This window comes from Zonotrichia leucophrys, chromosome 15 (genome assembly GCF_028769735.1).
Source record: "Zonotrichia leucophrys gambelii isolate GWCS_2022_RI chromosome 15, RI_Zleu_2.0, whole genome shotgun sequence".
NCBI classification, from domain to species: domain Eukaryota; kingdom Metazoa; phylum Chordata; class Aves; order Passeriformes; family Passerellidae; genus Zonotrichia; species Zonotrichia leucophrys.
Window position 1 is genome coordinate 12,834,420 of NC_088185.1, and position 16,594 is coordinate 12,851,013.

Here is a 16,594-nt window from a genome sequence, read left to right on the forward strand (position 1 = left end):
CCCAGGCTGCTCCCAGTGCCATCCAGCCTGGCCTTGGGCACTGCCAGGGATCCAGGGTGGGCACCCTGTGCCAGGGCCTGCCCACCCTGCCAGGGAACAATTCCCAATTCCCAATATCCCATCCATCCCTGCCCTCTGGCACTGGGAGCCATTCCCTGTGTCCTGTCCCTCCATCCCTTGTCCCCAGTCCCTCTCCAGCTCTCCTGGAGCCCCTTCAGGCCCTGCCAGGGGCTCTGAGCTCTCCCTGGAGCCTTCTCCTCTCCAGGCTGAGCAATCCTAAATCTTTCAGCTATAATGTAATGAGGTTAATGTTGGCACTTTGGTTCAAGGTGTTTCCCTGAAGATTTACAATTTCTATAGTTTTAGGAAGGACAAATTTGTGAAGTAGCTAAAACACCAGTATTAAATCAGACATTACCCTGAAGTGAGGCATCCTCATGGGTGCAGAGGGAATTAGAGTTTTCTGTTTGTAAAGGAAATAAATACTGAGCCCTTTGTCCCATGGGGCAGGTACACAAACTCCACTAATAGCATCAGTGTAGCTTTAATTTCCAAGTTCAAAATAAAACATTGCCCTTCTACCATATAATAGACCATTAGACCATTAGGTGTAGTCTTAATTTACAAATTGGTTTATTTCTAGAACTGCTGATGTAAACCCAGCAGAGGCACTGGGGATGTGCCTGTGTGGCATTAGTGCAGTCCTGTGGTGATGGCACTTTGTGGGGACACATCCTGCTGCTGCACCTTCATCCCTTCACAGACCTCATGGAAGTGTTTGTGCCGTGCCAGGTCTCTATAAAAAGAATCTGCTCCCCTGTGCAAGTGTTGGAGTCAGAACAGCTCAGCTTGAGTGAGCCTGGATGTGATGTGATCCTGCTCCCTCACTTGGGAAAAGGGCATTGTGCTGCTTTTCACTGCTCTGTGCTCCTTCACATCACAGAGTTGTGGAATATCCTGACTTGGAAGGGACCCACAAGGATCATTCAAGTCCAGCTCCTGGAATATGTTCCTGTGGGAGAATTCCCTTCTGTGGCCTGGCTTCTGTCCCCTCTTACGCCATTTTTTAAAATCTCTGATAACATAAAAATACATACAAAGTTGAAAGTTTAAACCTGCTTTTCTTCCTGTAGAAGATTGAAGAAATAAAATTGTGTAAAAAAGAGTTTTCAATGAGTTTGGTGGATCCTGGGAAGAGAGGAGGAGGATGGTCATAGCTTTATTTGTCCCCTGCATGAAATCCTGCTCAGGAAACCAGCTGAGCACTGGGCTCTGTTCTTTGGAGCTCAGCTGGGCTCTCCCTTCTCTCTTGGGACACTTCCCATGTGCTCCCTTGTGTGCTTTGGGCTCCTTTGGAGTCCTCCCAGCTGCTGAACCTGCCAGGGCTGAGGGTCCTGCTGGAGAGACAGGCCATGAGCCACCGCTGGGAGTCATTCATGGGTGCACAGAGTGGCTTCTAGGCCAAGATTGGCCTTTTATCTGTGTAAAAATTTGTATAAACAGGTGCTCTTCCCCACGTGGGATGTTAAAACTGGAGAGCAGCATTCATCTCCCTGCTGTTGGCTGGGGAAGATGAAAAGCTCTGGAAAAGCCCTGGATTGTTGGATTGCTTGTGGTGCTGGCTGCACTTGTGGTGTTTGTTTGTTGTCTCACACCTCACTGGGAGTGTGGATCACTGCACAGATCCTGCTGGCACACATGGCTCTGCTTCTCCTGTTTTCCCTTTTTCCTTGTTTTCCCTGTTTTCCCTGTTTGTTTCCTGCCCTGCACAGCACCCAGCCTGTGTGTGGTGCCTCTGCTCCCCTCCTCGGGTGGCTTTGTCCTTTTCAGCAGCCAGAGCCCCGCATTCTGTTCTGTCCCAGCACTCTGGTTTGCAGTGTGGGAGAGGCAGGGGAGGAGGTGTTCTGTGGAAGGGAGCATTGCATGCAGCTCCTACGGAAATGAAAGATGCTGAGGGCTAAAAATAAACCATTCCCAGCCCTGTCCCTGTGACAGGAACTGCTGGACACGAGCTCTCAGGATGGAGGCTTTAATGTCCTCTGTGGAGCACCAGGCCCTGGGCTGCAGGGGGATTTTGGGATCTGCTGGCACAATCCTGCTGCTTCCCAGGAGCCTGAGCAGCTGAGGGGGGTGTGGAGCTGCCTGGCCAAGCAATGTGTAAAACTGGTGTTTTTCTCATGAAAAAATAACAGCTAAAGAGGCTCCAAAAGAGCTGGAGAGGGAGCTCAGACAAGGGCCTGGAGTGACAGGACACAGGGAATGGCTTAAAGCTGGAAGAGAGTAGATTTACATTGGATATTAAAAGGAATTGGTCCTTGTGAGGAGGGCAAGGCCTGACACAGGGTGCCCAGAGCAGCTGGGGCTGCCCCTGGATCCCTGGCAGTGCCCAAGGACGGGGCTTGGAGCACCCTGGGACAGTGGGAGGTGACCCTGTCCAAGGCAGGGGTGGCACTGGATGGGCTTTAAGGTCCCATTCCATGATTCTGTGCATTGCTTGTTTGCCTTGGTGTGTACAGCAGGAGCCCCTTGGCTGCCCAGAGTGGCTGCTGGAATGGGAAGGAGTGGCTTTGGATGAAGTGCTGGTGCTGCTTTTGTGCATGTGAACCTTTCCAGCGTGGAGCAGAGTGCTGGGATGGCAGCTGGGTGTTGTGGGGGTGTGAAGGTGTCCTGTGCAGGGGGAGGATGGCCTGGCTTGGCTGCAGCCAGGGCAGCACACAGGGGTGAGAGTGAAGGGCAGGACTCAGATTGTGCTGAAACAACTGAAATGTTTCTGCATTAAAACCTCGGAGCATTTATTGCACCACACAACTTGTCTTGCAACACAATGCACTGAAATAACACAGAGAGTCTGGTCTGAGCAGTTGGGAAATTGGCTGAAAGCTGCAACTCATCCTTGTCTGCGTGTGAGAGCTGTCCCTTGTGAAGGTCAGTGACTTTGCCTTCCCTCTTGGCTGTTCCTGGTAACCCACAGTCAATATCTGCAGGGTTTTTGCAGAAAATCTGCAGCCCTGAATGATCCCAGAGCATGTCTTGGATTAGAGATTTATGGAATGGTTTAGATTGGAAGGGAGTTGAAATAGCATCTTGTCCACCCCTGCCATGGCAGGGACACCTCCCACTGTCCCAGGCTGCTCCAATGTCCAGCCTGGCCTTGGGCACTGCCAGGGATCCAGGATGGGCACCCTGTGCCAGGGCCTGCCCACCCTGCCAGGGAACAATTCCCAATTCCCAATATCCCATCCATCCCTGCCCTCTGGCACTGGGAGCCATTCCCTGTGTGCTGGCACTGAGTGCAGGAGGATGTTGGGTCTCACAGTGAAGCAGCTGGGATGTGCCAGGCCTGTCCCCAAGCTGTTGGCCAAAGTCACTTTGGCACCTGCAGATTTGATCCAAAAACACCCTGAGCCCCAGTCATGGCTCAGTAAGTGGTTAATTCTTGATTTCTGTTTTAAATCAAGCTCTTGGCATTTCCAGCATCTGCAATGCCAGCTGCCAGCAGTTTTTATTTTATGGGTGGTGTTGTAAGGGATGGGAAAGGTCTTGCACTGTGCCACACTGCCCCTTGCTCACACTGCTGGCAGGGTTTGCTGTGCTGCTTGCATTTCCCTCTGTTTGCTCAGCTCTTACAGGAAACCTGCTCTTCCCAGGCTTGCTGACCTCAGGACTCCTCAGGAGCGTGTCCTGCAAGGATCAGCTGATGCTTTCCTGGGCATGGAGGTCATGGAGGCACCTTGTATGCAGTAAAGTTCATTCTCCCTCCTCCTGGAAGCTGCCTCCACATAAACCTGTAGCAAAGTGCTTGTTGAACTGAGGATTTCATAGTCATGAGCTGAGAAACAACAGTTCAGCTTTTAGATATGAAGTTTTATCTTTCTTCTCATGCCTTAAAATAGAGGAAAATATATATTTATGCAACCATGTGGGCTTTGCACCCAGATATCTCTCCTCAAGGAATATTTCATCCAGAAGGAGATTCTGCATCTAGATGTCTGTCCCTAAGGAAGATCTCATCCACACAGAGATCCTGGGCTAGAACTGAGCATTGTTTGAAAGCTGGCAAAAGTCAGGAGTGTGATGACTTTAGAGTGATGTTTGAGGTCACAAACTGTATCTCATGTGCTGTCTCTGAGGGAAATTTATTGGGTACTGAAAACATTAACATTGACAGTAACTTGCAGAAAAGAGAGATGCTTGCAGCATGGAAAAATTCTTGGGAGTGAGCTTTTCTATCCACCCTCAATCTCTGAAAGATGGGGTGAGTCTTGTGCTTGAAGCAAATACATCCCTAAAGTCTGTAGTCTGGAAAACCAGGATTTTTTAACCAGTCTGAATATTGTAAATGAGATAGGAATTGATGGGATAGGAATAAAAATGGGGTTTTAATGTTGACTCTGTGTGCCCTGTGTGCTATTATGTCCTTGGCTGTGGTGGTGAGAAAAGATAAACACGAGTTGACTGTGGCTGATCTTTGTGCTGATCATTTAACACAATTCCCAAGGGCTGAAGCACCAGTACAAACTTGAAAGCAGAGGCTGTAATGAGAAAAATGACTGCTTGAGGCTCTCATCTGCTGCAGTGCATTTGTTTCTTGTCTAGTAAAGAGCATTTGTCAAATGAACTTGTGTGTGGTCACTCCTTTTTTGTTCTTGCTTAAAAATGAACCACCAAGCTCGTGAGTCAGGCCTGGCCCAGGTTTTGGATTATCCTGCTGGCTGTGGATGAGACCCGGAGCAGACCTTCCATGACTGATGTGATGAGCAGCTGAAAGTCTTAATGGGATTTCACATCTCTGAATCTTTTGAATTTTAGTTTGGAAACTAAGGAAAACAAAAAACTGGGGTGACTGAGGGGCTTCCTCTGGCGTTTTTGGAAGCTCCATGTACAGACCTTGATTCCCCACAGCCATTCCCAGCTCCATGCTTGGAGCCTGGCTCCTACTCCATTCTCAGCTCCATGCTTATATCCTGGCTCCTGCTCCATTCCCAGCTCCATGCCCAGAGCCTGGCTCCCGCACCATTCCCAGCTCCATGCTTGGAGCCTGGCTCCTGCTCCATTCCCAGCTCCATGCTGGGAGCCTGGCTTCAGGGGCGATTCCCAACTCCATGAGCACAGCCTGGCTCCTGCACCATTCCCAGCTCCATGCTTGATTCCTGGTTCCCCACTGCCATTCCCAGCTCCATGTGCAGAGCTTGGCCCCTGCACCATTCCCAGCTCCATGCTTGGATCCTGGCTCTGCAGCCATTCCCAGCTCCATGCCCAGAGCCTGGCTCCTGCACCATTCCCAGCTCCATGCCCAGAGCCTGGCTCCTGCACCATTCCCAGCTCCATGAGCACAGCCTGGCTCTGCAGCCATTCCCAGCTCTGTGCCCAGAGCCTGGCTCCAGGGGCAATTCCCAGCTCCATGAGCACAGCCTGGCTCCTGCACCATTCCCAGCTCCATGCTTGGATCCTGGCTCCTGCACCATTCCCAGCCCCATGCTTGGATCCTGGCTCTAGGAACCATTCCCAGCTCCATGCTTGGATCCTGGCTCTAGGAACCATTCCCAGCTCCATGCTTGGATCCTGGCTCTAGGAACCATTCCCAGCTCCATACTTGGATCCTGGCTCCTGCACCACTCCCAGCTCCCCACAGCCATTCCCAGCCCCATGCCCAAATCCTGCCTCTGCAGCCGTGCTCAGGGCCTTTGCTGAAGCTGCTGAGCTGGTGGTTTGGTCTCTGGGCTGTGAGGGACACCAGTGTCCCTGTGCTGGGTCAGCTGCAGCCCAGCTGCCACCAAGGACACGCTCTTAGAGCCTTTCCTTCTGCTCGTGTCCTGAGATGCTTTTCCCACACCGAGTTCCTTTCGTTCTGCCCTGCAGGAGGGGAAGGAGTGAGAGCCCTTTTTGGGGAGCTGCAGCAGCGCTGGTGGGAGCAGGGCTGGGCTCACAGCAGCTCAGGGAGCTGTGCCCTGCAGAGCTGGGCCGTGGTGGAGCAGGTGGAGCCCCAAACCAGGCAGTGCCTCCTGGAGCTTCCTGGGTGCCCGTGTTTGCAGGGCTGATACCCTTATCAGCCAGGGCCACACCGGCCTCTCCAGAGGTGCAGAGGAGATAGCACCGTGTGCTGGGAGGAGTGGGAGTGCTTCCCAGTAAATTCTTTTAACATTAATTTTATCTTTTGTGTTTGTTTTTGTTTTGTTTTGTTTTGTTTTCATAAAAACTCCGACACAAACCCTCTTTGCCAGCCATATCTGCTGACCTGCACTATGGCTTAGTTTATTTAGTTTATCTCCTGGCCACTGCTGAGGTGTCCTGGCAGAAAACTTGCAGCAGGCACATGAGAGAGGCAGAAATGTGGGATAAAAGGCAATCCCAGAGGTGTGCAGCAGGATGGGCTGACTTCAGAGTATCTTTGTGTTTGGGGTGGGAGTGTTGTCGGTGGGAGCACTGCAGAAACAGCATTGAGGAACAAGGGGAAGGGAACTGTGCCTTTTGCTGTGATTCTGACTTCGGCAGGGAAAGCATTTTGAGGTCTGAGTGCATTTTTGCAGGTTTTACACAGGTTTTCAGGACATGAGCCCCTGTGCTTGGCACCCAGCTTGGGTATGTTGTGTGTTGGGAGGAGCTTGCTCTGTGCTCCTCAGCCACCCAGCAGCTCACCCTGATTTTATTTAGGAAAAGAGGTGAGGGGTAGCCTGGGTGTTGTTTGCAGAGCCCTTCCAGCTGGGCTGTGGTGGTTTTCCTGCCCTGAGCACGCTCTCACAGCCGTGCACTTCCCCAGCAGGGAGTGTTCTCATGGAACTCTCTCACAGCAGAGAGATTTCCGAGTAGGAAGTGCTGGCGTTGGCAAAGTGTCCCATCCTCGTGGGATGGAACCTTCCCAGCAGGCACTGCCAGGTCCTGCACTGTGACCGTGTTCACAGGGGTGTGAGGATGAGGGAGGAGATGAGGATCTGACTCCATGTTTCAGAAGGCTTGGTTTATTATTTTATGATATATACTATATTAAAACTATACTAAAAGAATAGAAGAAAGGATTTCATCAGAAGGCTGGCTAAGAATAGAATAGGAAAGAATGATAACAAAGGCTTGTGGCTTGGACTCTCTGTCTGAGCCAGCTGGGCTGTCATTGGCCATTAATTAGAAACAAGCACATGAGACCAATCCCAGATGCACCTGTTGCATCCCACAGCAGCAGATAATCATTGTTTACATTTTGTTCCTGAGGCCTCTCAGCTTCTCAGGAGAAAAAATCTTGAAGAAAGGATTTTTCATAAAAGATGTCTGTGACACTGCACTGTGGCTCTGAGGGAATTTGTCTGACAAATTGCCTGTCCTGAGCTCCTCTGGAGTTTTTTTCCCTCTCTGAAGCACAGACAGACAAGAGCTGTTTGTGAATGATCTGGAGCAGAAGGATCTTCCAGGCTCCTCCTTGTCCCTTTGCTGGGGTGGGTATTGCAGCCAAATGAAGGTGGAGAAAGGAGTGTGAATTCCAGACTGCTGTGCTATTGCTTGCTTACAGAAGAGCTGCATGGCCAAATCTTCCTTAAATCCTTGCCTGGGTGGTGTTGCTGAGGCTCTTTGGTCCCAGTGTGGGGAGGGATTTGTCCTGGAACCAGCTTGGGAGGCTGCAGGATAGGTTGTGGGGGATATTTCCATGATCCTGAGCTGCAGACATCCCTCTGGCTGGTGAGGGTTGCAGGATTGCAGCCAGGGTTGCAGCCAGGGTTGCAGCCAGGATTGCAGCCAGGGTTGCAGCCAGGGTTGCAGCCAGGGTTGCTGGCTTTCCCTCAACCCTGATCATTCCCAATCCATGCCCATCCTGACTGCAGCCAGTTGCAGATTAGTTGGCCTTTAAACAGATCCAAACTCGTGTGTTTTTACAGCAATCTCAGCCCAACACTTGCCATGTGCTTGTTTGGGGTTGGTTTGTGCTTCCTTGGTTTTGGGGAAGGCAGAAAGAGGAAGCAAAGGGAATATCTGAGCTGTTGGTCACATGGAGCTTGTGGTTTGTGAGAGCCCTGCTGAACCAGCTGTGGTGTGCTGAACTCACTGGGAAAATACCTCTGGAGCCACAGGCCTGCAGCCCCTTGGGTATTTGGGTTCTGGTATTGAGCTGTCATAAACTCCCTTTTTCCTTGAACCCGGGGAGAGTAATAACCCCAAGAGGTTTGGTTTCAATGTCCCATGCCCTGACTTCAGGCATGTGAGCTCAAATTCAAGTGCTTGTTGGGATTTCTCATGCCTAAAAGGGAAGCAGAGATTTCACTGGCTTTATAGCCCCAAAAACGGAACAAATGGGAAATCTCGGTTTATTGGGAAATCTCAGTTTATTGGGAGTTTTGCCTTGGAGCCCTCGTGCAGGGAGGCTCGTTGTGTCTGATATTTCAAGGCTGGAGCGTGGGGTGGGGGTGACAGGGAGCTCAAGCACCAGATGTGGGCATGGATGCTCTGGGAGTGGCAGCTGAGCCTTGAGGGAGCTGTTGTTGCTGCTGGGAGGGGGTGGTGGCACAAGAGCCCTTTGTTGGCAGTGAGCAATGGGCAGAGCAGCTCCTGTCCCTGAGCCCTGGGGGAATGCTGTGGGGAATGGGAGAGCTCAGCCTAACCCTGGTGCAAGGCTCTGAATTCTGCTTGGAAATCCTTGTGCTGCTCCGGCACAGCAGGGACTCAGGGCTGTGGCATCCCTTGTGCTTGGGAAGGAAATCAAATCCTGTCCCAGCTACTGAATTGTCCAATTCTGCCTGGTTTGTTCCCTGGCCTTGATTTCTCTGCTTCCCTCTGCCTGCAGCAGTCCTTGCACCTGACTCCAAAGGGCATTTCCCACTTGGCCATGGGTATAAATATTCCTTTAAGGCTGCAGAGCCCTTAATGTTACAATATTTTCCAGTATGATGAAGAAATGAATTTTACAAACTGGTTTCTACTTAATCCATAAAATAAACAGTAGAAAAAGCAGTTCTTAATCTCTGAGTCTGGAGAGGGCAGTGGGGTAAGAAGCAGAGAGGGTGTCACAGATTGGGGTGGATGGGACTTTAAATATCATCTTGTTCCACTCTCTGTGCTGGGCAGGGACACCTCCCACTGTCCCAGGCTGCTCCAAGCCCCATCCAGCCTTGGGCACTGCCAGGGATCCAGGGGCAGCCCCAGATTCTCTGTGCCAGGGCCTGCCCACCCTCCCAGGGAACAATTCCTGCCCAATATCCCATCTAATCCTGCCTCTGTCCATGGGAAGCCATTCCCTTTGTCTGTCTGGGCCCTTGTCTGAAGCCCCTCTGTGTCTGTTCTATGAAGCTGTTGGGTTTGTGCTGTTGGGTTTGTGCTGTTGGGTTTGTACTCTGGTTTGTGCTGTTTGTTGCTCCTGGCTGTGTTGGATTGGGTTTTGGGTGTGATCTGCAGCAGCTCAGGAGCCTGGATTTGTAATTCTGTTGAGATCTGGCAGCCAGAAGTGTTTCTGAGCTGCAAATACAGTGTGGTGCTGGGAAAGTCCCTCAGTGTGTCCATCTGCCAGCTCCAGGATGAACCTGGGCTTGGTGTCCAGCTCCATCCCACGTGGGTAGTGACAAATATTGCTGTGGTGCCTCTGTACCTCTCAGCCAGAGACTCAAACCCACCCCAAACCACAAACAATTTCACTCTCTTCCCTGAAACTTTGTGCCTTTTTCTTTTCAAACTCCTCAGATGTTTCTTATTTTCTCCTTGAGGCTTCCTGAGGGAGGAGGAGCTGGGAGCATCCCTGCTGGCTCTGCCCCTGTGCTGTCCCATCCAGCTGAAGGGTCGCACCTGCAAGAACCTGTCTGGTCATGCAGGGCAGGCTGTTCATGGATCTGCACTCACCCCCCAAACCTGGACAGCAAAACTTCCTTGGAAAACAAATGTAAGGCAAGGAAAACCCCCCTAGACTGTGCAGCAACAGCAGGAGATTTTTGTGTAAATGCTGTTTAAATGAGGAAATGCTTGCTGGGTGAGCAGTGTCCAGGGAGCTCAGTGGTGCCCTGCACATGCTCTGCTGTGGCTGCTGGTGCCTCCTGCTGTTCCAGAGCTCCCAGCAGGTCCCTGTTGGAGCACTTGGTGCTGCTTTCCCCAGAGAAGGCTCAGTCAGAGGCTGCTCATGAGCTGTTCTGGCTCCTGGATAACTCTGGGGTGAAGTCCCTGGAGTGTGTGGTCTGAGACTGGGGGTTCAGAAGCAGCCTCTGAAGCAGATTTCACTGGTTGTGGTGTAACAGCAGGGACTGAAAGCCCAGGGAGAAGGAGACACTGGGATAAGGAAGACAAAACCTCCTTTAGGAGTCTCTCCTGCTCACCTTGTGCTTCTCTGAGCCTGTCCTGGGGAGGTGGCTGAGTGTGAGCCTGACCTACATTTACAGCAGGAAACTGTGATGAGATGGGAATTCAGTGTTTGAGGTCCTGTGGGCAGGCTGGGAGAGCTGGGGGTGCTCACCTGGAGAGGAGAAGGCTCCAGGGAGAGCTCAGAGCCCCTGGCAGGGCCTGAAGGGGCTCCAGGAGAGCTGGAGAGGGACTGGGGACAAGGCATGGAGGGACAGGACACAGGGAATGGCTCCCAGTGCCAGAGGGCAGGGATGGATGGGATATTGGGAATTGGGAATTGTTCCCTGTGAGGGTGGGCAGGCCCTGGCACAGGGTGCCCATCCTGGATCCCTGGCAGTGCCCAAGACCAGGCTGGACATTGGGACACCCTGGGGCATTGGGGGATGTCCCTGCCATGGCAGGGGTGGCACTGGATGGGCTTTAAGGTTCCTTCCAAAGCATTCCATGATTCTGTCATGTAGAATCAGCTGTGCTGATTTCTGAGGCTTACAGCAGAGCAGTGGTTTTGAGATGATCAGGAAAATGAGCAGGATGAGAGTGTGAACATATTTCAGGAAATAACTTCAAATGTGATTGGATTTCCCTGTGGAGGTGCCTTAGAACATGGGTGATACTGGAGTCTGCCCTTGCCAGCTTTGAAGGGCACCCTCAGCTCAGTGTTTGTGTGGCTCCCTGCTGGGTTTCAGGTGGATAATCCAGTTTGGAGACCTGTCCCTCACTACCCTGAGTGTTTCTGGCCCTCTCATGATGCTGGATGCTTCCAGCCAGGACAGAATGTCACAATGTCACAGGTGTCACTCCTGCCCTGCTTGGCTGAACTGGGGCAGCTGTTGGGCTTCCAGGATTGCAGGAATGCTCTGGTTGGGCTGCCAGGATTGCAGGAATGCTCTGGTCCCAGGGCTGGGCTGCTGGGAGCTCCCTGAGGATGCTCAGGCTGAATTCTGTGTGCCTGGGACATGGGGATGGTCCCAGTTCCCTGCTGGGCTCCTCTGCCTGATGCTGTTGGAGCTGTCAGACAAGAAGTTGAGCTTTAGGAGGGACAAGGCTGCCCGGAATGGTGCAGAGCCTTGCTGGTAGAAAGAAAATTCTTAAGAGAAATGCCACAGGCATCCCTTGTGCTGGTTAAGGGTTGGGAGCAGAGTGTGAGCTTGGCTTGTTCATTCCTTGCCGTGCCCTGTTAGCTTCCAGCAGAGCCACACAGTTTTAATTACAGATCCTGTGTCAGCAGCAACTTCCCAGCAGCATCCAGAGCTCAACCTTCGGCTGTTGGGATATCACCAAAACCACAGCTGTGGAGCTGGCAGGCAGAAAACATTTTATTATCTCCTTTTTCACCTTCTTCTCTTTGCTCTGTAGATAAAGCTGTCCTGTGAGCCCTTGCAGGGAGATTTGTTGTTTAAATCCAGGGAGATTTGGTACAGCTGTTAAAAATTGGGAGCATCTTTCTCTTGCACAGCCCTGGCGTGCTGAGCAGCCTCCTGCAGCTCAAGTGTCCCTTCAGCAGTACAAAGCAGGTCTTTAAATTATAATTTGCTGCTCTTTTATGGCACTGCAGTGTTGTAGCTGCTCTGTCAGGCTGTAGAATCCAAGTCACTGAAAATCAGACTCCAGGAGTTTTAGACTGAAGCCCTTTTAAGGAACTGATGCTGCAGATTGTCTTGTCAAACTCTCTGTGTTTAGATTTGTGGTGTTAAGGAGCTGAAGCAGCTTTATCAGTCAAAAAAGGGAGAAATGCTATAAATAATATTTTTAAAAGAAAATCTTTCAAGATTTTTGCAAAACCTGTCATTATGAGTGGCTGTGATACAAGAGCTGTGTTGGGCTGGTGAGTAAGGGTGGGTGATGGAGATGCCAGAATTTTCACCAGTCTGAAATTCCTATTATTCTGTTGAAATAAAAGAGAAAAATATATATTCAGAGCAGGAACATGTGCTGGCTTGGACAAAATCCACGTGGGAGTTGGGGCCTGTGCATCCAGAGGAGGTTGGACAGCTGAGATGGGATCTTGCTGGCATTGTGGTAAAAATATCTCTGATTTTAGGGTAAGGATTCTCCTCTCTGATGATCTTAGCACATCCACAACAGCACTGGTGTTGCCACAAGCCTGATTTTGGGGTCAGCCATGAATCTGTCCATGGTTCCTGCCCTGCTCTGTCTGGAACTGGATGCCTGGGCTGGGCAGGGCTGATCACTCAGGGCTTCCATGGAGAATGTCCTGGTGCTTTGGGATCCTGCTGCTGGCAAAAGGGACATATGAGTTGATTGATGATTTTGCCATCCCTGGCTGGGTGGGTGGGTGCATTTGTCCTCCCAGTGGCATTTTGGGATATTTTTTCCCCTGGTGTGTCCTGGCCCTGGGCAGCATTGCCATGGTTGATCACCCAGAGCTCCATGGAGTGTGTCTGGTGCTTTGGGATCCTGGTGCTGCGAAGGGGCACATGAGTGATTTGTGTTTGCCATCCTCTGGCTGGGTGCTTTAGTCCTCCCTTTGGTATTTTGGGATATTTTTTCTCTCTGATGTGTCCTGGGTGGGCAGGGTTGCCTTGGGCTGATCCACTCAAGGCTTCCATGGAGAATGTCCTGGTGCTTTGGGATCCTGCTGCTGGCAAAAGGGATATTGACGTTGATATGATGATGTTTGCCATCCTCTGGCTGGGTGGGTGGGTGCTTTAGTCCTCCCTGTGGTATTTTGGGATATTTTTTCCCTCTGGTGTGTCCTGGCCAGGACTCTCCAAGGCTGTCATTCCCCCCAGCCTCCCATGCACAGCTCTAATTCTGGCGCTCCGAGGGCGAATCCCGGCGGGTTTTGCTCCCTCGCAGAGCTAAAAAATCCCAGAGGTTTGGCTGCCTCCACCTCTGGGTGCCCAGGTTTAACCCCCAGCCAGGTTAAACTCTCCAAACACAGCGCTCCCAGTGCTGCGGGAAGGGCAGAGCTGGGATCTGCGGGATCAGGTTACACCAGAGCCCAGTGCCAGCCTGAATGAGCGGATCCAGCTGACCACGAGGGCTCTGAAGGGCACCCCTGCTCCTTTGGCCGGCTCTGGGCACAGGAGGTTGGCTCCAGGCTGGGTCAGGTGCCTGCCTCGTGTGTGGGTGCTGATTGATGGGAATTGATTTCCCATGCAGATTGGCTCTGGAGGGGAGCTGGGAGAGCAACGTCTCTGTTTCCCTGGGTGGGAGAGCGAGGCTCTGAGTGTCTGCAGCTGATTTAGTGCAGTCACCTTGAGGACCTTTGCTTTGGGGAGGAGAGATGATTTTAGCACCTCTCTCAAGGTGGGAAGGGATCCCTCCTGGGAGCACAGTATGTGCTGCAGCGTGAAGGGATGACTTAGGAATGAAAATTGGGTTTTGATTCCTTTGGGGCCAACTCACCCCTGCAAAAAGGTTAACCACACTGTGCACTGGCTCTGAACTTGCCCTGTGGTGCTGAGAGACACAAACTGTAGGTCTTAAGGAGGCACCAGGAGGATTTCATGTCCTCATGTCAGGCCTGGATATGGCCCTGGCATAAATCTGTCCCACTGAGCAGGTGAGAGATGTCCTTGAGATGTTTGGGGGTTTGGGGATTTTCAGTTCCTGGTCAGGCAGAGTGGCCTCCTCTGTGTACTAAGCAGCCTCAGGAGTCAGCTTGGCAGTGGGTATCCCTGGAGTGCTGCCCATTCTAACCTGGCAGGGACCGTATCTCTGTCCTGTGGTGAGCTTGATCACCAACACTTTGTGAGAGCAGCTCTGAGCTGTGCCTCTAAGGCCTCCCTGCTCTGATGTTCTTGTGGAATTACAGAGTCACTGAGGTTGGAAAAACCCTCAGATCATTGAGGGCAACCATTAACCTGCCACTGGCAAGGCCACCACTAATCCACGTCCCCAGGTGCCACATCCATGCAGCTGTTCAATCCCTTCAGGGACGGGCACTCCAAGCCTGCTCTGGGCAGCTGTGCCACCCTGACCACCCTTTCCTGACCTTTTCTATCAGATGCTGTGAAGATCCACTGACACAGGGAAGAATGATGCACAGAACTCCATGATATCAGAAGGCTAATTAATTACTTCATTATACTATATAACTATATTACACTAACAAGAACCATCACTAACTAACTAGAAAACCTGTGACTCTGCCTGAAAGTCCTGACACACACATGTGGATCCAATTGCTCAATGAATCTAAAACACCATCACCAGAATCCAATCAAGCAATCACCTCGGGTAAACCATCTCCAGAACACATTCCACATGGGCACAAACACAGGAGCAGCAAATGAGATTTTCTTTTGATCATTCTTTTCTCTGCTTCTCTCAGGAGAATCCTGAGAAAGCCACATCTCTATTCAGAGGGCATGAGAATACCACACCTTTTTCAGCTTTAGTGGATTACATGTGAGTGCTGCCAGCTCTCCAGGTCTGTGCTGTGCAGGAGGGTGCCTTGGAGGTGTTTTGGGGTCGGGTACAGCAGCACTGACCCTTCCTTGTCCCTCTGTTCCCGTGCAGGACTCAGGCAGAGATGGCCCACACGTGCCGGGGCACCATCAACCTGTCCACAGCCCACATCGACACGGAGGACTCGTGCAACATCGTGCTGTCCAACGGGGGCAGGACCTACCACCTGAAAGCCAACTCGGAGGTGGAGAGGCAGCGCTGGGTCACGGCCCTGGAGCTGGCCAAGGCCAAGGCCATCCGCATGCGCAACAACCAGTCAGGTATGGGGTTTAACCAGTCAGGAATGGGGGTTTAACCAGTCAGGAACGGGCATTTAACCAGTCAGGTATGGGGGTTTAATCAGTCAGGAATGGGGGCTTAACCGGTCAAGAACGAGTGTTTAACTGGTCAGGAACGGGCATTTAACCAGTCAGGTACAGGCATTTAACCAGTCAGGTACAGGCATTTAACCAGTCAGGTATGAGGATTTAACTGGTCAGGAACGAGTGTTTAACCAGTCAAGTATAGGGTTTAACTAGTCAGGAATGTGGATTTAACCAGTCAGGAATGGGAATTTAACCAGTCAGGTATGGGGATTTAACCAGTCAGGCAGGGGGTTTAACCAGTCAGGAACAGGGATTTAACCAGTCAGGCACAGGGGTTTAACCAGTCAGGAACGGGGATTTAACCAGTCAGGAACGGAGATTTAACCAGTCAGGAACAGGGATTTAACCGGTCAGGTACGGGGATTTAACCAGTCAGGTATGGGCATTTAACCAGTCAGGAACGGGGATGTAACCAGTCAGGATGGGGATTTAACAGTCAGGTACAGAGGTTTAACTGGTCAGGTACAAGGATTTAAACGTCAGGTATGGGATTTAGCTAGTCAGGTAAGGGGATTTTCACCAGTCAGGATGGGGGTTTAACTGGTCAGGAAAGGGGGTTTAACTGGTTGGGTACGGGGATTTAACCAGTCAGGTGTGGGCATTTAACCAGTCAGGAACGAGGATGTAACCAGTCAGGAATGGGGATTTAACGGGAGTTTAACCAGTCAAGTACAGGGATTTAACCAGTCAGGAACGGGGATTTAACCAGTCAGGTATGGGGATTTAACCAGTCAGGTATGGGGTTTAACCAGTCAGGTATAGGGTTTAACCAGTCAGGTATGGGGATTTAACCAGTCAGGAACGGGGATTTAACCAGTCAGGTATAGGGGTTTAACCAGTCAGGTATGGGGATTTAACCAGTCAGGAATGTGGATTTAACCGCTCAGGCACAGGGGTTTAACCCATCAGGAATGTGGATTTAACCGGTTGGGTACGGGGGTTTAACCAGTCAGGTATGGAGATTTAACTGGTCAGGAACAGGGATTTAACCAGTCAGGTACAAGCATTTAACCAGTCAGGAACAGGCATTTAACCAGTCAGGAATGGGGATTGAACCAGTCAGGTGTGGGCGTTTAACCAGTCAAGTATAGGGTTTAACCAGTCAGGAACGGGCATTTAACCAGTCAGGAGTGGGGGTTTAACCAGTCAGGAACCAGGATTTAACCAGCCAGGTATGGGTGTTTAACCAGTCAGGAGTGGGGGTTTGACCAGTCAGGAGCGGCCGTTTAACTGGTCGGGGATGGGGCAGCCTGGGCAGCCAGAGCCCTCCAGCTCTGTGAGAGTGCCAGGGGTAGGATGGCGGGGCCGGACAGACACGAGACATCTCTGAAGCCAGGTCAGGAACTTGGGGTTCATTGCAGAGGGCCTGGGGGCAGGGCCCTGCTGGGAGCTGCCAAACACAGCTGGAGCAGGGCTGAGAGAAGTAAAGAGAGTGGGAAAGAGAGAGGAGGCAAGAGTGGGGTAAAAGGGTGAAAGAGCGAGGTTCCTGT

At 51.5% G+C, this 16,594-nt stretch overlaps 1 protein-coding gene across 4 annotated transcripts in view; it reads left to right on the forward strand.

Annotated features, from left to right (window-relative positions):
- The window catches only part of OSBP2 (oxysterol binding protein 2), a 105,370-nt gene that overhangs the window by 11,479 nt on the left and 77,297 nt on the right, over positions 1-16,594 (forward strand). For all 4 annotated transcript variants that reach the window (XM_064726524.1, XM_064726525.1, XM_064726526.1 and 1 more), the window contains one exon: positions 14,791-14,999. In XM_064726524.1, the coding sequence (XP_064582594.1) occupies positions 14,791-14,999 (209 nt within the window). The remainder of the gene's footprint in view (positions 1-14,790; positions 15,000-16,594) is intronic.